Here is a 23,894-nt window from a genome sequence, read left to right as displayed (position 1 = left end):
CTGGTTGTTGTCTCAACGGAGGAGATATAGGTTCAAACTTGCTGGTTGTCTTCAGTCTTTCCCTGTATTTATGTTCCTCCTGTGGGAACTCAACAAGCTGTATGGGAAGTACACTTCAGAAATGTAACTCAAGTTACATTTTGTTGAAAGAGGTTTTCATAAAAATGAGTGCAATGTTCTTCCATAAGTTCTTTGCCTATCTTTATAAGGTTTTCATAGAAAGGCAACGTAGCATATTTTCCAGGCAAACAAGCATCTATGAGATACTCTGAATAAATAATGTTCTTATTTCAGTGAGAATGACAAAGGTTTTTTTTTATTTATTATTTCAAACCCTTCTTCATATATAATTAGTATAATGTGTGAAGAGTGGAAAAGGTTTATAACTTTAGGCTACTTTGGAACTGTGTTAGTAGCAAGACTTCACTTAGCTTTAGTTTAAGTAAAATTAAATACCTAAACTCATGCTGGACTCCAGAATTAAAAATCCAGATGTTGACAGATTGTCAGTTTTTGTTTTTGGTCATGTGTTTAGTTTCTCTCCTATGAGAGGCTGAGGACTTTGACATAGTGCTAAGTATACATGTAGTATAAATGTGCCAAATATAAATACTGTAGACGTAAAAACATTAGCATAATACAATCTATACCAGAAGGTTAAAGTAGAGGTACAGTCAGGCTAGTTTAGACTATAAAATCTGCAACCAGGGAGCCATGTTGTTGTAAGAGCTGCAGAATGTGGTTTGACATGTTCTTACAAAAATACTGTTTTTAAAATAAATCTTGTTTAGACGGCTGCACATAACTGAAACCCACCCACACGTTTTAGCATTATTAACATGTTACTCATACACTGATGGCATGTGTATGTGTGTAGAGATAAAGGCCAAAAGAGACCAAAACATCATTAACATTGAAAAATTGATGAGGCTATCGAGAGGAGAATTTCTAGAAATGGTCAACATGAGTTTTAACGCTGCCCAATGCAAAATGCTAAACTGAGAACTGTCTCAGAGATTTGATGTTGTGTTTGTGGTAGTTTCACCAGGAAAAGCTACACTGACCTTTGACTACACCAAAATCATATTCATATTGTTCACATCAATATTTACATAGGAAACAGATCCAGCTCTGATTTCTGTGTTCAGCTTGTGCTTCTCTTTCTTGTAATGTTTACTGGTTTTAAACAAGAGCTCTCCAAAAAGTCTAAAGGTCGCTACATTTGTCCCCAGACGTAAACCGTCTGTTCTTGCTCACATGGTTGTGAGATGTTCTTCGCATTGACATTTCATTCTCAAAGAGAAACTGCAGAGCAGAACACCTGGAAAGCCACTGCAGCATGTCACGTGCAAACAAAAACACGGCAATAGCACGGTTGGCAGATGTAGGTGTTTTCAGTTGATTATGGAGGAGGAAAATTTGGAATTTTGGCTGTTAACCAAAGGCAAGCTCTAATTTGCAAGTTTGTTAAGAAGAGACTGCCACCTTTTCTGACAGACAGTGCAAAACCATGTCCCTGCACGGATTGTCCGAGGGTTACATCCTGCCAGCCAGCACAGCCACGAGTCGCCTGCGTCTCCACGCTTTCTCCTCCAAACTAGAATCGTGCAATGTTCATCCCTAAGTTCTTTGACTATCGTTATAAAATGTATTTGACCATCTTTTTTTTATTGTAACAGTTGTAAAGATGGTTGTATTTTCTAACAGCCTCAGCTATCTGCTCCTCAGTGCAGCAGTTGAAGCTAAATGACAAGTATAATTCAGCCTTTTTTCTGCATAAACATGCCCATGAAGTTCTGACCAGTCACAAAATAGTTGGTGCATACTTCTATCCCCAGAACGAGTTTTTGCTAGGCCAGCATGATCAAAATTATGTAATTTTTGTTGTGGAACTGCTTCAAAGTATAAATTAAGTTCAAGAGTTTTTTTATAAATCAAAATTTTCTCAAGACTAGGATGCTTGAGAGAAGCGGGGAGTGCTCTATTCACACAAGGAGAGCTGTTGGTCAGACTACTTGTTGTGTCGTGCTCTTTTAAATAGTTATTGAATTAAGTGTTTACTTATTTAGGTACAGTAAATGTAGATGTGTAACAACAACCCGTTAAAACACACCAGAATCCAGAAAATGGCATCTACTTTATTCAAAATTTTCAGGGGGAGGACCCACAGACACCCCCCCCCCCCCCCCGCTGTGTCCACCCCCACATTACAAATGCTTCTGATGCCACTGCATGTTTGGTTCAGGAATGTTTAAACTTTTTTTTTTTTTTTTTAAATACACATAAAAAGAAACTCAACTCAAAAAATGAGTGAATGTTGTGTCCATACATAACAGCCAACTCGGAAAAATTAATAAACATCTAGTTGACATTGATAACATTATTATTTGAAAAAGGTGAACTTGAACATTTGTTAGATGTCGGACAGTTTGGTTAATTCAACAACTAAACGTGGCTTCATAAACTCCGGGTTTCACTGTGGCTTCATTCCTCTGTTTTCTTTAGGTTTTTAGAAGCCAACATTAAAAACTGCTGCTTCCATGAGCTCATTTTAAATAATGGTTATCGTTTATGTTGGCTTCATGTGTCGGTGCAGTATGGAATCAACTCAAATATCTAAATTTCCAAGTCAGATTTCAGAATGAGGGTACAAAACACAATAGAGCATTATATCCTGATACATGCTCAATAATCCAGGTAGACCCTGGACCCCAAAATACATTACAGCAAAGACTGGTTCATCCCAAAGATCCAGTCCCCCGGCACAAACAGAGCAATGTTGTGTATGCTGTTCAGTGTCAGGAGGGCTGTGATCAGTCTTACATCGGGGAAACTAAACAGCCACTGGCCAAAAGGATGGCCCAGCACAGAAGATCAACATCATCAGGCCAGGACTCTGTGGTCTACACTCATCTCCAGGCCAGCGGTCACTCTTTCAGGGATGAAGATGTTCACATCCTGGACAGAGAGGAACGATGGTTTGAGAGAGGAGTAAAGGAGGCCATCTTTGTGAAAAGAAATCGTCCATCATTAAACAGGGGTGGAGGCCTCCAGGTTCAACTGTCCCCCTCTTACAATGCTGTGATTGCTAGTATCACTCAGCCCTCTGTGAATAGTAAACAGCAATCAGTGTGCTAATGATCCATTGTTAGGCTGATGGTCCTTCTTGAGCATGTGATCAGCTGGTTTTGGTTGTCAGCAGCAAAACTGGTTGATCCACTCTGAGAAGGTGCTATTTAAGAGACTGAGCTGAAAACAGCACCTCAGACTGAGGAAGTCTCTCGGATGAGAGACAAAACGTTTCTACATTTTTTTGCTTTGTTTTTTTTTGTTTGTTTGTTTGTTTTCTTGTTTTTTGAATGTCCAGAGGACCAGATTGAACTTTTTTGGACAATAGAGCATTGCTTTTAAAGTTCAGTGAAATAAACCTGATGATGATAATCTGCACTTATTATCAAAACAAAAGGCAATAGTTTAATAATTTAAGTTTGGAGTGCCCTGTATAAAAAGACAATGTAAAGTTGAAGGACATAAAAATAAGTAAACTTTCCTTCTAAACTTAGCTGAAGCGTTAATGTATTTTTACAGCTTAAATCTGAATCATTAAGTTATTTTTTTATCCCAAAATAACATCATGGACTCCTACACATTTTTGAACATGCAATCAAATTTACTGCAAATTAAAGTTGTTGTTTTGTTGGTTTGTTTAATTTATCTTTCTCCAATACATTGGTTTGATATTTGTGATATTTGGTTTTAACCTGAAGGCCCAAAACAAATAGATCTGTGCATTTTCTGAAACATTTTATCTAGTAGAGACTTCAGACATACAAATGTTTAGTCATTATTTTTTTATTAATGTTTTGCATATTTTAAATTACTAATTGTCTTCAAGAAGTTAAATCATATTATTAGTAAAATAATCATCCATCAACAAAACATTCACATATGAGACAGCTCTTATGAAACTTGTAAATACTCTGAAATAATTCTAAATATTTCTAAGACTTCAATGTAGTTTAGTATCACCTGCATGCTAGATTTACTGCAGGTGAGAATCGAGGTGAAGCAATGCATCATTTGAGGGACGAAGACAACAGAATTCAAACATGATATATGTGGTCAATTTTGCTATTTCCAGTCAGGAGTATCTCAGTGGACATCAAGATGAATTCATCCCATCAGCACAAGGCGTCGAGTTGAACAACAACAAAAAAATACATTTCAAATGGTATTTTTGCCCGATAGCTTCCTTTCATTTAGGCATATTTTTGTCCCATTTCTGATTCTCTGCCTCATTAATTACACAAAGTAGTTAAAGAGTAAAATGTATCTTTAGAGAAAACGGAGCAGAACCAAACATAAGTTTTAAATCTCTGACATGAATAGACACTTTAGGGGCTCAACCCAACAGCTCATCTCTGTAACTGGTCTTGATTATTCATACTGTGTGTATTTAGGGATTTTTTTAAAGACCTGTCTGCAAATCAAACAACCCTGGTGACACAATAAGGCCGGTTTGAAGGGAATCTGACTGAATGAGTACACTGAAACCATTCTGAGCCTGCTTTTGTACAGTCCTTTCATTACTTTCCTTTTAGACAACTTTTCTCAGGGAGTTAAGTTGCCCTCAATGATTAAAGACAGATAAAATACAAAGTTATATTTAATGATAATTTGTCCTTATATACAATTAAGACATAAATATGATCAAGAAAAAAATCTAAACTGTTACCTTATTTTAAATTGCATGGCCTGTTTTATGGCACAAAAAGTACTTGTTGTCATTTGTTCTGAAATTTTCTAATTGAATTTTTTCTTAAGCTTTTACGCTTCATCAGTAAGCAAATAAAACCTGTAACTGGATGTTTCTCTTTCTGCCAAATCAAGATTTTTCTGCAAAAAAGCCAACAAACACGAAACACTATCTCTGAAGGAGTTCATTTCTCCCTCTTTGTTCAAACAGATGTTCAGCACATGAGACAATCTGTCCCACAGCCAAATGATCTTAGTACCTGAATGGACAAAAAGACAAATCAAGCTCCTTTCTTTTTGGAGATCCACCCACAAAAACAAAAAGTATAGACTCTTTTCAACTATGGATACAATAGCCATTCTTAAAAACAACAACAACAACAACAACAACAACAACAACAACAACAACAACAACAACAACAAAAGCCTAAAATGTTTAACTGAAAACCTTGTTTTCTGCTAAAAAAAGAGCACACCCCTAAATAATTTGTTTTTGTCACAATACTTAAATTATTATCTACACAAAACTACCGGTAAGTAAAATTCTCAGTACCATTGTTGAGGGGAAAATCTAAAATTAAAAAGTCACATGGCTCAGAACAATATAATCAAAGATAACCATGTTTGCAGATTGTCCTGATTATTGCTACAGCAAAACATGTGAGGCAAACCAGCAGTCACGGAGATTATAATAGGTAAATTAGCCTAAATGTTTTGCTTTCTCTCCAAAGGTAGTGAGCTGGCTGACATGATGCAGAGAAGGAAGGTAGATGTTTTATGTGTCCAAAAGACCAAGTGGAAGGGCAGCAAGGCTCACAGCATTGGAGCAGGGTTTAAACTGTTTTACCATGGTGTGGATAGAAAAAGAAATGGAGTAGGAAATGAAGGAGGAGTTGGTAAAGAATGAAGCAGAGGTGAAAAGAGTGTCAGATAGGGTGATGTGCCTGAAGGTAGAGTAGAAGGTCTGATGTCAAATTTTGTCAGTGATTATGCACCACAGGTTAGATGTGGCATAGAGGAGAAAGATAAATTTTGGAAGACTCTGGATCCCTCAAAAATGTCCATTTTCCAACAAGACCGTGCTGGGAAGATAAGGGTATTTTAAGGAAATAATGAATGAAGAGAGTGAAAGGGAAAGAAAAGTAGAGGTCATAGAAGTTATGGACCAGGAAAGATCAGTGAGGGGTGAGCTCTGTTCAGAAAGATCTGAAAATAATGAAGATGGGGAAGGCAGTAAGACCTGATGACATACCAGTGGAGGTTTGGAAATGTCTTGGAGAGATGGCAGTGAGGTTTTTGACTCAAATATTCAATGACATATTTGAGGGTGAGAAAATGCCTGAGGAATGGAGAAGAAGTGTGCTGGTGCCCATTTTTAAGAACAAGGGTGATGTACAGAGTGGTAACAACTACAGGGGAATTAAGTTGATGAGTCACATGATGAAGATCTAGGAGAGAGTTGTGGAAGCTAGACAGATGAGGTGACTATTTGTGAGCAGCAGTATGGTTTCATGCCAGGAAAGAGCACCACAGACGCCATCTTTGCTTTGACAATGCTGATGGAGAAGTACAGAGAGGGTCAGAAAGAACTCCATTGTGTCTTTGTGGATATATAAAAAGCATACGACAGGGTGCCGAGGGAGGAAGTGTGGTATTGCATGAGGAAATCTGGAGTGGCAGAATGTAGTGAAATAGGTCGGTTAGCTTCATTTAGCTTCGGAGCTCCACTACATGTTATAATATCTGGACTAGTTCAAGTACCTGATATTATACTTAATTTAAACGGATTCTCTCTTTTTCGAGCTACTTGACAGATATGTGACAGAGATACTGTGTGGGAGATGGTTTAATCAGTGACGTGAGACGTTAATTTTCTTTGACCCATCAAAATGAATGTGGTCATTTATTAACAGAATCAAAATTTAACATCAAACATTGTACACGTGATTATTCTGATTGAACGCAATAACACAGCTTAATTAATGAGCTTTACAATGAGAAATCATACGGCCATGATTTCTCACTTGCAACTAAAATGCAACAGACATTTCTGAAAATATCCGGATGATTACTGGCAAGATAGAAGTTTAAAGATGGGAAAATGAAGGAGTTTAAATGGAGAGGAAATGGATGAGGGAAAAGTGTGCAGAGAAGTATGTTAGACTGGTACAGGACATGTATGAGGACAGCAGGACAGTGGTGAGATGTGCTGTAGGAGTGACAGATAGCTTCAAGGTGGAGTGCATCAAGGATCGGCTCTGAGCCCCTTTGTTTGCTCAGGTGATGGATCGACTAACTGATAGTCAGACAAGAATCCCCATGGACGATAATGTTTGTAGATGATGTGATCTGTGGTGAGAACAGGGAACAGGCGGAAGAGAACTTCGAGAGGTGGAGGTATGTACTTGAAAGAAGAGGAATGACAGTCAGCCGTAGTAAGACAGAGTGCATGTGTGTGAATGAGAGGGAGGCTGGTGGAACAGTGAGGCTACAAGGAGCAGAGGTCACAAAGGTTCAGGACTTCAAGCACTTGAGGTCCACTGTCCAGGAAAATGGAAAATGCGGTAAAAAGGTGAAAAAGAGAGTCCAGTTAGGATGGAGTGGATGGAGAAAAGTTTCAGGAGTGATTTGTAACAAAAGGGTGTCAGCAAAGGTCAAAGGAAAAGTTTACAAAACAGTGGTGAGACCAGCTATGTTGTATGGTCTGGAGACAGTGGCATTGACAAAAAGACAGGAGAAAGAACTGGAAGTAGCAGAAATGAAGATGCTACGGTTCTACTTAGGAGTGACGAGGCTGGATAAGATTAGGAATGAGATTATCAGAGGTACAGCACAGGGAAAACAACTGGGAAATAAAGTTAGGGAGGCCAGAAAGAGATGGTTTGGACATGTCCAGAGAAGGGACAGTGGGTATACTAGTAGAAGGATGTTAGAAATGCAGCTGCCAGGAAAAAGACAAAAAGGAAATATATATGGATGCAGTTAGAGAGGACATGGAGGTAGTTTGAGTGAGGACAGAGGATGCAGAGGACAGAGTGAGATGGAGGATGACGACTCACTGTGGAGACCCCTGATGAGGGAAAAGCCAAAAGAAGAAGTCGTTTTGCACTCATGCAAATTGTTCAGCAATTGTCTGTTAGCATTACCTTTTTTTTGTAAAATATTTTAAACTACACTTGTTTAAAAAAAAAAGTTTGAAAATCAACAAATGATCAGAACATACACTGAAAAAGTATAGCATACTAGTCAACCTGTAAGTGTTTTTCTTATGGATGGTGCAGATCTTTTGAAATCTGAGTAGCCGAAATTTGATATGCAGAACAGATTGTTTGTTTGTTTGTTTGTTTTGGACAATAAATAATACTTATTACAGCACAATAATATCTGTACTGTACCGGATTATAAGGCACATTAAACGAAACAAAAGTCAGATAAGTCAAACTTTATTCAACTCATTCACAATAACTCTAAACATTATTCAGTTGTACCAAATAAAAATCGGTTCGAGGTCAGGAAACACAACCAGAATTAATACATAAAGGTCAATTAAGGTCAATTTTTTAGAAAATTTAAGGACTTTAAGTGTGCCTTATAGTCCGAAAAATACAGTATATCGAATATTGACTACTCTGATTTCAAAGGATCTGCATCGTCCATAAGAAAAAAGTAAGTATTGTTTCATTTATAAGGGGAGTGGTGGCGCAGAGGTTAGAGAAGGTGGGCCTGTGATCGGAAGGTTGCCAGTTCAACCCTCTTGACTGACAACATCAAAATGTGGGCGGGAAAGGTGAAACACCCACACCTGACTCCACCCTCATTTGCCCCACTCTGGGCCCTTAAGCAAGGCCCACTATCTGCTCCCCCAGGGCACCCTAGTCATCAGCTCCCTGTTCCACAGTGGGCTGTGGTAGCTCAATCGTCTTGTGATTGTGTCAGGAAGGGCATTCAGTGTAAAAACAATTGCCAAGTCTTCATGCGAGCTAGTTCGTTGTGGCAACCCCTGAGGAAAGGGAGCAGCCGAATGAAGAAAAAAAATATTGTTTCATTTAACAAGACATAATATATTGATTAACCTAAACAGACATATATACAGCAAGCCTTAGAAGAACTTCAAACACTTAAAAGATATAGAAGAGCATTCTCACTTTAAAAAAAGCTAAATTGTGGGCTGGTTGTAGCAGCTGCTGCATCTCCATTTTCATACTTAGTAATAGATCAGCTACTGCTGTCGTTTTATAAGTGGCCAATATTGGCTAATTGTATCCAATTAATCTGCTTCATAAAATAAAATGAGACACAAGATTGTGTTATACTAACATCATCTATTAATGTTGAAAACAATAAAAACTATTTTTCTTTGAAACATTGAGAATAACAGTTTATTTATTAGTAATCATAGCCACAAGCTCTTTTATTACTTTACAAACAGCACTGAAATGGCTATTGGCAAAATGCTAATGATTAAACGGGTAAGATTAATTTACGCCATCCAACATGCTTAATACTTTGCTACCAGTGAGGAGAGGGGCTGAAAGGCTAAGGGAGTTGAAAACGGCTCTCAATTTAAGCATAAATGAATATTCCTGATTTTTTTTTTTTTTTTAATTTTGGGATTAATTGTATCAAAGTAGACAGCACAGTGACACAACTGGTAGAGCTGTTGCCTCTCAGCGAGCAGGTTACCCTGGTTCAAATCCCGGTCCGGGGGCCTTTCTGGGTGGAGTTTGCATGTTCTCACCGTGCACAAGTGGGTTTTCTCTGGGTACTCTGGTTTTCTCCCACAGACCAAAAACATGCATGTTAGGCTAATTGGTAACTCTAAATTGTCCCTAGGTGTGAGTGAGAGAGTGAATGTTGTTTGTCTCGTTTGTCTCCATGTGTCCATTGACTGGAGACTGTCCAGGGTGTCCCCCGCCTCTCACACAGTGATGGCTGGAAATGGGCACCAGTGACCCCAGAAACCGAAAAAGAGGCAGGCAAAAGATAATGGATGGATGTATCAAAGTATCGATTGTTAAGACAAACAGTTTTTATTTACATCTAATACTATGTACATCTGATAATGTGGCATCACCAACTAAAACTGGTCTAAAAACCCAACAATCAAAATCAAAATTAAGAATTACACCCTACAGCTACATCTTTAGTAATCAAAAGTGTCATGAAGCCTTTGACTGCAATTGAAAACTGATAAGGTCCAGTTAAAAACTGTGACCAGCAGCATGACAGAGACCATTTGTGCAATTAGAAGAAATGAAATGAAACATTTTAAAAGCTTCCCTGGGAGTGGTCTCTGCTTTCCTGTTTACATGTCATAAAATAACATATAAATGTGGTGAACACTGCTCAACAAAGGCATATTGGTGATAAGACAATGAAAATTGTTTTAATCACAGTGAAAAAGCTAATTTACTGCCTGTAATTCACCTTTGGGATTTGTCTTTGTGTATAAATGCATACTTCATTTTGTTGTTGAGCTGTGTTGTTTGATTTAAGTTGTTTTTTGTTCAACTTACATGGAAGCCTAAATGCTAAACTGAAGGTCATGAATGTGTACAGAACCTGTTGCTGTACACTTGTGATTGGATTGACTGGACTTTAACACCAGGAGTAAGCAGGAGTTCAAGAGTCCAAGTGTCCCGCGTTCTCAAATGACTGCATTCACACGTGTTCCTTGACAGCATTCCACCTGCGATGTGATTATCCAACATGTGCTCTAGAGCCAATTGTGAACAATGTGGAGCTGTATCTGGCTAATAACACTCTGCATCAACCAATTCAGCAACTTGGTTACAGCTTAACGAGCGCTTAATTACAGCATGCGGAGCTTCCACACATTTCAGCAGCTGAGGCAGAAAATGTGATTAATTAACTGGATGTGCGGAATAGATCTATTCTTGGGATGGTAGATGGTGTGTTACTGTGGGATGAAGATGTCTGGGTGTCTAGAGTGAGCACGAGAGCAGGAAGGACCCAGAGAAAGAAGGCAAGGATGCACCTACTCCATGTTGTTCAAAGTATTTACACAGCCCTGCAAGCATTTTGTCTCAATTTGGGCAACACTTTCAAGCCTGACAAGATCACTACAGGGGAAAGAAATGGGCTGATTTGAGGAGAAAGAACCCTCATTTCTTTTCATTTTAGAAATGCTCCGGCTTGTCTGTCAAATCCAGTTCTGCAGCACATGGACAAGTGGAGAACATCATCTTGTTGTTAACGGAAACAGCCAGCGAGCTGAAACTTGCTCAACGGTTTCCCACAGAGCTCAGACACAGGCCTGTGAGCATGGTCTGAGCATTAAACTGAAAGAACAGCACATGAGTCAGACACTACAGAGATATGACTCAGAATTTCCCGTTGACTGCTCAGTCCAGAGTTACAAAACACTTTTCATTTGTGATGCATACAATCAAAATATGTATCTGAGCCTGTATCTGTAGGAAGCTCTGGCTCACTGCAGGCGTGTCAGTTCGTGCACAGCAGACATGTGTTTGAACCGCAGGTTTTGAGGGTTGTGGTGACAAGTGGGTGGTGATGAACAGTATGAACGTTTGAGGTGAGAAGAGACTGTGTGCATCCCAGAGCTGATGCTGTGAAAAAGTATGTTTCCTCTTATTTATTTATTTATTCCGTTTTTTTTTCTTTTTGTCCATATTTCAAATCACTAAACAAATTTTAATATTAGCCCAAGAAAAATACTCAATTCTATATACATTTTTTTTTTTAAAAGCACTATTTATCCGAGGAGCAGACTGCTTTGAATTTAACTCCATCGCAAAACTTTCATCTTGAGCAAGCACGAAGGCGACAGTGGAACGGAAAAACTCCCTCACGAGGAAGAAACCTTAGCAGAACCAGGCTCAGGACAAACGGCCATCTGCTTCAACCGGCTGGGTTTGAGAGGAACAGGAAGGAGGATCAGATACCCAATGGCTAGAAATAATAATAATAGACAAAGATAAATATAATAAATAATAAAAGATGTGACTCTTTCTTGGGAAGCTGAGTTCAATGTCACTAGCCATACCTACACCTAACTACTGCCAGGCCAGTAGAATCAAGAACCCACTTAAAGCACTTTCACAAAACATCTCAAGCTGAACTTAGAGGTTATCTGGCTGCCTAGGTGTGATTTCTGAATGGACCGAGGTGGCGAGGGGGGGTTGAGGCCAACCCAACCGATACGCCTTTTTGCTATGATGCGGGGCAATAACCGAGCTGAAACAGTCAACATGTGAGAACGTAAGCCGGTGCCGAGGCTCAGTAAGGTGATGAAGTGATGACCAGTGACCACGTAGCTGTGGAATTAAACAACAAACAGATTTATTACTGAGAGAAGATTGATGATGACACACAGCAACTTTGTTTTTAGATTAAAAAGTTAGCGAGCCACAAATTAATTTTGTGCATTTAAAGTGTTGCACTCTATGTTACCACAGCTGAGTTCTGCTCCACGCCAGCTCCTCAATGCTCGCTTCATTTCTGAAAGCTCACGTCTGTGTGGGATGTGACCGCATACAACTGTGATTTTTGAACGGCCAAAGGCGGCATAAAGATGGACTGGTGAGTGCGGTCATTTTGCTGAACAGCTGACAAAAGAGCCCTTAACTAGAGTTATCTAAATGAAGAAATAATGGAATAGTGGTGAACCTACGCAGGGGCAGCCAGCTGGCCAAAATTCCTTAAAAAGCTTGTTGATGACTCACCCAGGAAGTCCAGAAAGAACCCTGAACATCTAAAGCCCTGCAGGCCTTACTTGCCTCAATTAAGGTCTGACTTCATGATTTAACATGTCCTTAATGAAAGTGATTCAAAATGGCCACAATCACTGCTGACCAAAAGGAGCACAAAGTCCCATTATATTTGCACCAAAAAAAATTTAATTCTAGATCACCCTCAAGACTTTTGGGGAAATATTCTGTAGACAAAAGTGGAACTGTTTGGTAGGTCAAAGTTCATGCTCAATAATCCAGGTTAAAAATCCAACAAAGTTAAGTCAAGTCCTCTGGATGTTTTCTTCTTGTTGAAACGTTTCGTCTTTCATCCAAAAGACTTCATCAGTCCGAGGAGCCACAACAAACTCAGACCCATAAGTACCACACTCACATAGAGTGCCAACCAGTTTGATGGTGATAATATGGTTTCTGGATTCTGTCCTCTCCCCTGCCAACTCGTATGAGGCAGCCATGGCCAAAGTGGTTCAAAACATCAAAGTTCATGTTCAATAATCCAGGTTAAAAACCCAACAAAGATACGTCAGCTCCTATGGACGGTTTATTTTTGTTGAAACGTTTCATCTTTCATGTTTGGAAAGTGTGTGTCCCATTGCATCTAGCATAAAACCAACATTGCATTTCAGAAAAGAACATGCAGTCAAACATGGTGGTGGTGGTGTGATGTCTGGGGCTATGTTGCCGCTTCAGGACCTGGACAACTTGATGTCATGATGGAACCATAAAATCTGCTCTCCACCACAAAATACTAAAGGAGACTGACCGACCATGAGTTTGTGGCCTTAAGCTCACGCGCACTTTGGTTCTGCAGGACAAAGATCCAAAGCCCAGTAAAAAAAAATCCTCCACAGGAAGGAGAAAAAAATCATTTACAAGTATTTTTAAACTCTTAGTTGCAATTGGTGCCACTGAATGGATCCATCTGTTAGAAAGTCATATATTAGATGCAGGGGGGATTATTTTTCCACATAATTCCTGGTTAACTTGGGTAGTTTTAACCTTTAATAAACACAATTATAATTTAACAACTGTTTTTTTGTAATTATTCCAGTTCTCTTTGTCTGACATTAACATTTGTTTGGTGATCTGAAACATGTAAAAGTGATATTTTAGCAAAAATAGAAGGAATCTGTAAAAGCGCAAATATTTCTTCAGAGCACTGTATTTGACATGTCCATTAGAACAAAACACACGATGGAAGAAAATAGAAGCCCCCCCTCACCCTTTTACGCCAAGTCTTTGTTCTCATCATCTTTTCTGTGCAGTGGAGGGTTTGCAAGTGAAGAGAAACAATAGTGCTGACTATTGAGCACCACAGGCGTGGACAGTTTCAATGGGATGCTTGAAAAGAGAAGGGTTGGGTAGTATTCAGGCCGTGTGGTCTTTTCTTTCCTACTGCATGTGGGAAGACCCTCTGGGGCAGACAGACACACCATTCCTTCACCCACAGACAGTCGCACAGAGGCAATGCAGGCGGGTGAGGAGGGAGGGGTGAGGGAGCACAAACAGAGAAACTTTTCATGAAGGAGGAATAAATCTAGACTAGAGGGTTGGTGTGTGTGTGTGTGGGGGGGGGGGGGGTAAATGAGATGTGGGTTCATTTGCTACTGCCCTAACAATGCTGATGAGAATCAAACCCTTTCTCACATCTACAGCTGTGCAAGAGCAGAGGTACATCAACCTAAAGGCCTAGAGTTTCTTGAAGGAATGCACGTCACCCACCACCTGTCAGCTTTAGCCCACGATCATCTTATGTTGAAACATGACGGAGATGTACTGCAGCTGTTTTGGTGAAACTTTGAAAATAAAGTTATGCGCTGCATCCTCATGAGATATTGCAAGATGTTGCTCTCTTTGCGTAGTTATTGACTCTCAGCTACTACCACAACAAAACTTTGCTCAGTATACCAAAGTTCATGCTCAATAATCCCGGTGCAAACCCAACAATGTTCAGTCAGGTCATCTGGATGGTTTTTTTCTTTCTTTTTTTTTCTGAGACGCTTCGTTCTTCATCCAAAGGACTTTTTCAGTGCAAGGAGCCACAAACAAACTGGAGTCCTACAAGCACCAACTCCCATAGTGGAAAAAAAAAACCAGTTTACTGGTGATAAGATGGTTGCTGAGCTCAGTATCAGTAAAATTCCCTCAATTTCAGTCATTTTTCTGTTTACTAAGAGAAAGAGGGCTGGAAATGGAGGAGGGGCATACCAAAGAGACCATCTTATCACAAGCAGAACTGGTTTGTTCCACTTTGGAGTAAGCTGTTGACTGATTTTTGTTGTGCGTTTCCTTGACTGATGAAGCCTTCTGGATCGAAGGCAAAACGTTTCAGCACAAAAAAAAAAAAAAAACTGTCCAGATGACCTGACTGAAAAATGTTGGATTTTATACCTGGATTATTGAGCATGCACTTTGTTGTTTACTAAGTAAACAGGTCTCTCTTGTAAATGAGTCCTCGTGACTCGATGAGACTAACCGGGTAAATAAAGGTTGAATGAATTTAGCTGTGGTGTCCAGCTAGAATTGGGTTGGCTCAAAACGTTAATCAGTTGTAGAGGTACAGACTAGTACATCCAGTGTGTTTTATTCAAATCCAATTGCCAAAACAACATAAGTATGAGACGTATGGTAATCAACAAGACAAAAAAAACAAACATATTATTATTATAATTATTATTGTTGCCATGTTTAAAGACCTATCCATCTTTATTTTTTGGTTTAGAGTGGGTTATAACATTTGTCCCCACACATGCTCTCTCTTTGCTATCGGTAGTTTGACGAGTCAAACGTGTCAGTACGGTAATGATGACTCTCCGGTCATATAAACGTGTGCAAACGCATCAGGAGGCGTACGTCTCACTTAGTTCTGTACACATTTAACACAACAGTAAATTTTAGATACAACAAGTCTCAGAGAGGTCAGGGTTGCATCCAGATGTTTATTCATTTAATACATGCCATGACCTTCATGGAGGGGCAGACGGAGCCATTGGGGGGGTGGGATGCCCCCCTTGGATAATGTTAGGGATAACGTTTACATTTAATGATCATTTTGGGGGGTATTTCATTAAAAGCAGTCCACTGGTACAAGAGATATTTTGCTAGCATTACAAATGCAGGGCAAAACAACTATTGTCTTTTGCTGGTGGGCGATAACGAGGCATTACTGGAGTTTCTTTACACAGTTTTTCAAATGAAGGTTACTATTTTATGATATATATTCTGCTTTTAACCAAAAGATGGTTTTATGAGTGTCAGCTGGTAAAACACAAAGCTAAAGTCAGAAAAATGATCTAAATTCGTTTTTTTTTTTTTTAAAGAACATGTCAAGTAAGGCCTTCTAGGCTCTGACTAAACTGCAGATCACTGGTTAGGCTTTTCATCAAACTAACTTGACACCTACAATAAACCTGTAAAATGTACAATGAAGCCATGACCGGAACACATAAAATACAAATAAGCACAGGAGCAGAATAAAAAGTGGTGTATTTAAGTATTAACACATTCAATTTGTCATCAGCCATCATTTTACCTGAAATTCTAAAACTTTTTTTGTTTTTTTTTTGTCAAACTACTCTAAACCCGAGCCCTCTTAAATCAAAGATGGTTCAAACTAACAACTTTATGAACCGATTTAAAACTTTTTTACACCACATTAAACCACTGCCTTTAACTCCCAAACAAGCTCATCTGATATGTAAAACCTTAGTTATAGCTAAAAACAAAAACTGGATTACAACTTCCACACTTAGCGACTTATAAAGCAAAATAAACCGCAAAAATTAAACTTTAACTTGTAGCTTTTTAGACATTTAAGCTAGCTTGACCGGTTAAACCGGTTGTTGTTTCCCACTTTCTCCCATCACTCTTCTTCAGCTTCACAGTTAAAAAAAAGTTAAAAAGACACCGTGGACTCACCCAGAAGATAATGTTGAACCCAAATAAGAAGTATTTCACGCAGCAGCTGACCTCGGCTCCTTTCATGTGGTGTTTCCTGCTCATTCTTCCAGACATTTGTTTCTCAGGGACGGGGTCGGCACTTCGGCGGCTCAGCTAAAGCTACAGTTCTCAAACTCCTCTCGTCAAAGTTAGTTGTCTCCATGAGCTAAAACAGCACCTGGTTTGCTCACCGGGTGGTTTAGGACAGGGTAAAGTTCACCATAACTAACCGGTTTAGTGTCTCTGGCGCTCACCATCCGGCTGCAGGGCCAGCTAGCTCCAACTTCTCCAGTTAGCATCAGCGGCTAACAACAACAAATCGGCTGAGACCAAACTGAGTCCATCTGTCGACGTTCAGCCTGGTCTTTATTCCCCCCAGTCAAGCAGCTCGTCGAGTTAAAACTTGTGGTCTTCCAGTGTAGCATCTATCTCCCTGCATCGCTGGTAAGAGGCTTCACCTTTGTTTTTCTTTTTCTCTTTTTTTCCCCCCTTGTAAAGCAAAGCCCCTTTGCCTTGCTGTCAAACCCACAGAGCTGCCTTTCGCCCTTTTCACCTCAAGAGCGGCCTCTTGTGTCTCACCGGTGGGTTTTTACTGAAATCCCATCCATCCATTACCTTTACCTCTTCTTCAAAGCTTCCATTTCTTTCTAAAATCTTGGAGAAAATAGTTTTTTAGTCAACTAACCAAGTTTTTGAATGCAAATAGAATTTTTGAGATTTTTCAGTCAGGATTTAAACAACTGCACAGCACCAAGACAGTTTTATTAAGGGTCTGTAATGACATTCTGCTAGCGAATGACTCTGGTCCGTCTGTGATCCTGGTACTCCTCGACCTTACCGCTGCATTCGACACTGTTGATCACAACATCCTTATGTCATGGTTAGAACACTGGGTTGGGATTACAGGTGTGGCGCTAGAATGGTTCCGTTCGTATCTGGGTGACAGGAGTTTTTGTGTTAACTTTGGCAATCATTTATCTGCTTCTGTCCCTCTTTCCTGTGGGGTCCCGCAAGGCTCCATTCTTGGACCCCTTCTGTTCTCATTGTATCTGCTCCCCTTCCCATCCTGAGGAAACATGGTATTTCATTTCATTGTTACGCCAATGATTCTCAGATTTATCTGCCTTTAAAACCTGACAGTTCCTGCTTCATTCACCCTTTGCTAAAATGTCTTGATGACATCAAGACTTGGATGGCTGCGAGCTTCTTGAGTTTTATTGATCAGAAAACTGAGGTCAACGTGTTTAACCCAATCTCTACCGCAGTCACTGATCCTGTAAACCTGCACTCCCTTCAGCCACATTTAAAGCAGTTAGTTACCAATCTCGGGGTAGTGTTAGACTCGAACTCGGAGTTTTGGCTGTCAGCAGCAAACTGGTTGATCCACTATGAGAATGTGATATTTATAAGACTGAGCTGAATACAGCACCTCAGACTGAAGAAGTCTTTCGGATGAAAGACGAAACGTTTCTACTTTTTTTTGTCTGTTTGTTTGTTTGTTTGTTTGTTTGTTTTTTGAATGTCTAGAGGACCAGACTTAACCTTTTTAGATTTTTCTACCTGGATTATTGAGCATGCATCAGGATGTTTCTAATTATGCTTTCTGTTTTATATTTTTATTCCATGTGCTGTAAATATATCTTTTTACTTTTTATTTGATGTTGTGATATTTTTAAGTACTTTGGTAACAGTTTCTCTTTTAAATGTGCTCTATAAATAAATCTGACTTGACTTGACTTCTTCCTTTTTTGGGTCGCGGGGGTCACTGGTGTCCATATCCAGCCTTCACTGTGTGGGAGTCGGGGGACACCCTGGACAGGTCTCCAGTCCATCCCAGGGACATCATAGAGACAAACGAGACAAACAACCATTCACGCTCTCACCCAGCTAAAGCACTTAAATCAGCCTGTTTTAACTTTTACTCCTCTGACTCCGAGCACATAGATAATAAAAATAAGCTATACATTAGTTTAGTTACAGGTTATCAGTTGTTTAATCTAGGAGTTACCAGAACAAAGTCAGGGGGGTTTCAGTCCATGTTCTTGAAGTGTTCTGTACCATAACAGCTGTGCTTACTAGGGATGCACGATATTATCGGCATGGTATCGGTATCGTCCGATATTACAGTTAAAGTTAAATATCGGATATCGGCCATTCCATCAAAATAACTCACTGATATAAAAGACGCTGTTTTTGTATGACAACCCAGTGACAAGGATGCCTGTAGTGCCAGCACAACATGATGACGTCACGCGCACCTACCTGAACTCATGGCGGAGAGGAAAATTCTAAATGTCGGCGATGTGGAAGTTTTTTTCGTTGAGGATGTCGGATTCCGAAGATTTCTGGACTACGTTGAACCTCGCTACATCGTCCCCAGTCAGAGATATTTTTCCAATGTAACCTTAACCGAGTTACAAGACGTCATTTCCGACGTCATTGAGAAGCTAATAGCCGATAGCACTTAGCTGAGTTTTACCACAGACATTTGGACGTCATGTTAGCCTCGTTAGCATGATTAGTCTTACGGCACAATGGATAGACAAAACCTTTGAACTTAAAAAGGCTGTCCTTCATGCACAAGAGTGCAGAGGATCCCACACTGCAGCTAGGAACCTGGAACAAGCCTCCACAAGTGAGACAGCATCACAGGTGACTAATACTAATAAATAACATTTAGCACTTTTCACTTAATTTAAGTTAAAGTGCTATGCATATCATATGGCTGTTACTGAATATATGTCACCAGCTCTTATAGTTGTTACACAATTTTTGTATAAGCCTAAATAAGCGGGCTATGTACTGACAAAGGAAAGTAAATAAAATATCAGTATCCGTATCGTTTCTCGGCCAAATAAGTTTTAACATATCGGATATTGTCCAAAAATTAAATATTGTTCATCCATAGTGCTTACCATCATCCATCCTTTTATCTTTTACCCACTTTTTCCTTTTCAGTTTGCGAGGGTCACTGGTCCTCATGTCCATCAGTCACTGTGGGAGAGGCGGTGGACACCCTGGACAGGTCTCCAGTCCATCACAAGGACATCATAAAGACAAACAACCATTCACTCTCACTCACACCTAGGAACAATTTAGTTATCAATTAACCTAACATGCATGTTTTTGGTCTGTGGGAGAAAACCTACACATGCATGAAGAGAACATGCAAGCTAAGGCCCACTGGCTGGGATTTGATCTGGCGACCTTCTCACCGAGAGGCAACAGCTCTACCAGCTGAGCCACAGTGTTGCCCTAATTATTACATAAACTAAAGTCCAGCTTTCAAATACACAAACCATAAACTGAAAGTTGTTATTGTCCATTGGTGTCAAAAGGGCAATAATGCTTTTTTGCAAAGTCTGTAATTGTGTTTCTGTGTCTGTAGTGTTAGCAAAATATGTCATAAATCAGTGTTATTTGAACCTTAAGGAAATTAATCTTCAACTGAATAACTCCGAGTCAGCCCTATCCAAAATGGCTGCCACAGATAATCAAACTTAGCCAACGTAAACATGGCTATAACTCAGATGTCTTTGCATAAATTGAGCTGAAATTTGTTGTGGTAGTAGCTTAGAGTCATTCTCATTACATGCTCTGAGCACTAATAGATCGCACAATTTTTCTTGAGCTTGCACACGTCATTTACAAGGTTTCACTAAAGAAGCTATAACTTATTGTCATAAAATGATCTTGCTTTAACATGTTGGCATAAAAGGTTGTAGCACAGATGATTCGTGTTCCCTCAAGGAAATGTTATTTACTGTGACCAAAAATGGTCAAAGTTTTGATTTATACACAAACATTTGTATTACTTTTGAACCTGCAAAACAGAACTGTAAAACAGCTGAGTATTGTGTTTTTTATAATTTATTTACAACACAAGGACTGACAATAATTTTTACTGAATGTCAAACTGTTCCTTGAAACTTACACATAAGTACCTGTTTGAGAAATAAAATTAATATTCATAGTTTGCTAAATGAAGCTATAATTACTTTCATTATTTGCACTTCGTATAAGGTCATGTTTTGGTATTAAAGATATAAAAGGCTGTATCATTCAGCCTAATAATAATTGTCCTTTCAATGAATCGTTTTTTTTTTTTTTTTATGGAAAAACAAAAAAGTTTAACATCATAATAAATGATCTGAGATATTTTGAAAGGTCGACACCCCTGCAGAATTTGTTCCAACAAATTTGAACTTCTGTCTGGAGTCCTACAGATGGCAGTCTATGAACCTGTGATAAATGCTCTTTTACTTTCATAGAGCTGCGTTTAGGGACATGCCACTCCCAAAATCATTCCCAAAGATCTGATGAACTGACAGTAAACGCAGCCCAAGACTGTACAAATCAAGCAAACAAGCCCAGATGTGACGATTTATCTTACACATGTCATTACAGTGAGCCAGAACAATCAATATGCATAATTATTGGTAAAATAACATTAACCAGGAAAGAACATAAAATTTCTTTCAGTGTTTTTTTATTTATCAGACTTTTATGGATGTGACCTATATGCACTTTAAAGTACGTCTTAAATATCAGGCCCGAGGGCCAAATATGGATCTTGTTAACATCTTATCTGATTCCCAAGATATTTTAAAAGTAAAATAGTTTTGTTGCTTCTCATTTTACTTAAAAACAGTGCATTCTTTTTTAGTGCAAAGTGCAGACTTCCTATGACTTGACTTTTAAGCCAAGAATTTTTTGTTTGAATTGTTCTTCTTTTATTTGGATGCAGAAAAAGCAGCAGAGAATGTCAAATGGGACCAATGAGACCCTTGTTGAGGAACCTACAACCATGAAAAGATTACAGGTGTTTGAATGGAGTGTATTAACTGAAACTGGCCCTCGATCTGAAACAAGTATTTAATTTTGGCTCTCTTTTGTTACTGAGTTTGACACAACTGCTTTATAGCAACTTTTTTACAAAAGTCTGGGTCAGTACAGACTACATTTTTTTATCACACAATTGAAATAAAGGGATTAATAAAGTGACTTTAGGCTCCAGATTACACCTTCTCTGTACATGATTGCAATAGTACATTGACCTGTAATAATATGCCGTTTTAATTAAATGTATACTTTTTCAGTTTTAAAGATTTATTGGTGCAAGACATAAAAAACTAGAGAAATTGCATTTCCTGTAAAAATGCAGTTTGAATGCTTATTGCTGAAGAACAGCTAAAATTAGCAAAATAAAAACCATGCTGAAATATAGTTGAAATAGAAGAACAAGCCTAAGTTAGCAGAAGAAAGCAGAAAGAACAGGTTTGCTGAATTAAGTTTAAATAAGCAGAAATTAAAAATTAGAAATTAGCTAAAAAAAAAAAAGAAGAAGAAGCTGACATTAGCAAAAATGTAGTTGAAAAGTCAGAAAGAAGCTTAGACTACCAGAAGGAAACAGAAAGAGCTGAAATAAGCTAAAAGAAAATGTTGAATTAACTGAAAAAGTTAAAATTAGCATAAAATAGCTAAGTAGTAGCTGAAATAGCAGAAAAAAGCTAAAACTAACAGAAATAGACTGAAAGGAGCATAACAAGCAGAAATTAGCTGAAATTTTATTAGGCTGAAAGTAGCAGAAATTAGCTCAAAAACTTGAATTTATCTGAAAACATCTGGATTTAGCTAAAAAAAAATGCTAAAAGAGTAGCTGAAAAAGTTGAACAAGCTTAAATTAGCAGAAGAAAGCAGAAAGAACATGTTTGCCCAATTTGGTTTAAAGAAGCAGGAATGAGCATGAAGTGGAAATTATCTGAAAAAAGCTGGAATTAGCAACAACAACAAAAACAGCTGAAAGCACAGTAGCTAAAAAAAAATTAGAAAAAAGCAGAAGCTTAAATTACCAGGAGGAAGTGGAGAGAGCACATTTTTGCTGAATTAGGCCGAAAAAATTTAAATGAGTGCAAAAAATGTGGAATCAGCCAAAAAAGCTCAAATTAGCATTAAAACAGCTAAATAGTAGCTGAAATAGTAGAAAATGATGAAACTGCATAAATAAGCGGAAAGTAGCACAATAAACTAAAATTAGCAGAAAGAAGTTAGAAGAAGCACAAAAATGTTGTTAGCAGAAATAATCTAAAAAGATCCCAAAACAGCTGAAAGTGGCTGAAATTTTTTTTTATTATTTTGTACAAGGGAGCTGAAAGAAGCTGAAGCAGCACAAAATGTGAAAGGAGCAGTAAAAGTTAAACAGATCTAAAGATTTGAAGGATGTAAACTGAGCTCAGTTCATTTTCTACGAGAAAATTGGCAGGAAGGACTAAACATTTCAAAAAGCTAAAGTTGTACCAGTATGAAAAGTCATAGCTTCCTTCTCCTGAAAGAGCTGAATGTTTTGATTTATGATTTGTTGAAATGGCTTAAAAACTGTGGAACGAGAAAGATGCAGAAAAACGTACAGAAGAAAAATTGATCACAATAAAGTGAATGCTTCATAAGTATTCGCACAAAAAACTGATCCAATAATAAAAGCGAAACTACAGCTAGAGGTACAAAAACACATGGCATATTACATCATCGCATTTATAAAAGAAGGACAAGCCAAAATGCAGAAGCTGTACGCAAAAAACCCCACACCCATAATGCAATAGCCATGTAGAGTTATCTTTAGAGCAATAAACATTTGTCTTTTAAAGGATTTTACTTCATCGTGGTGGAATTTTTATGTCTCCCTTCTTCATTTTACTGATGTTTGCAAACATTTGTTTTCAGTTTTCTTAAAGTCTCCCAACATTTTATTTGTCTTTTTTAAAGCTCTTAAATCTAATTAAAAAAGTAAAACTACATTTAGCTCTTGTTGACCAAACTATAAAACCTGACATGCACAGCATGACTTTCTTGTTTGTGAAGCTGTTGAGCTGAAGTAAGGTGTACTTACTTTGAATCAAATGTCAGATTTTCTTCATTTCTTCATGAAATAACTTTTGAGAATTTTACCTCCTGTTCAGAGTATTTTAAGTCTACTACAACTTTAATTTTTTTTTTCATTTCCTTAACAGTTTAGCACACCATGTCGAGATATGCCAAGGTTTAAAATAATAGTTATGTACTTAGAAATCACATTATTTGGTGCAAAAACACTTTTTCATGGCATCAAAGTTCCTGCTCAATAATCCAGGTAGAAAATCCAACAAAGTTCAGTCAGGTCATCTGGATGGTTTCTTTTTTTTGTGCTGAGATGTTTCGCCCTCCACCCAGAAGGCTTCATCAGTCTGAGGAAACACACAACATAACTGCTTCTTCCCTAATAGCCTACTCCAAAATGGAAAAAAAAAAAGCAGTTATGTTGGTGCTAAGATGGCCTCTGGGACACGCCCTCTCCTCCAGTTCCCGCCCTCTTCCTCGTCGACAGTCATGTCCGACTGGTTCAAAACACCAAAGTTCATGCGCAATAATCCAACAATGTTCAGAAAGGTCATCTGGACGGTTTCTTTTCTTCCTCTTGTTTCGTGTTTCCTC

General features: G+C 38.5%; 1 protein-coding gene across 1 annotated transcript in view; it reads right to left on the bottom strand.

Moving 5' to 3' along the window:
- tspan17 (tetraspanin 17) overlaps window positions 1-16,983 on the bottom strand; it is a 29,860-nt gene extending 12,877 nt beyond the window's left edge. The window contains exon 1 of the mRNA XM_037675941.1: window positions 16,407-16,983. Coding sequence (XP_037531869.1) covers window positions 16,407-16,502 — 96 coding nt within the window. The 5' untranslated portion in view covers window positions 16,503-16,983. The remainder of the gene's footprint in view (window positions 1-16,406) is intronic.
- Between the last annotated feature and the right edge of the window lie 6,911 nt (window positions 16,984-23,894).

This window comes from Nematolebias whitei, chromosome 4, assembly GCF_014905685.2.
Source record: "Nematolebias whitei isolate Nwh7 chromosome 4, NemWhi1, whole genome shotgun sequence".
NCBI lineage: Eukaryota > Metazoa > Chordata > Actinopteri > Cyprinodontiformes > Rivulidae > Nematolebias > Nematolebias whitei.
The sequence above is the reverse complement of the archived record's forward strand: the minus strand, read 5'-3'. Positions and strand labels throughout refer to the sequence as shown.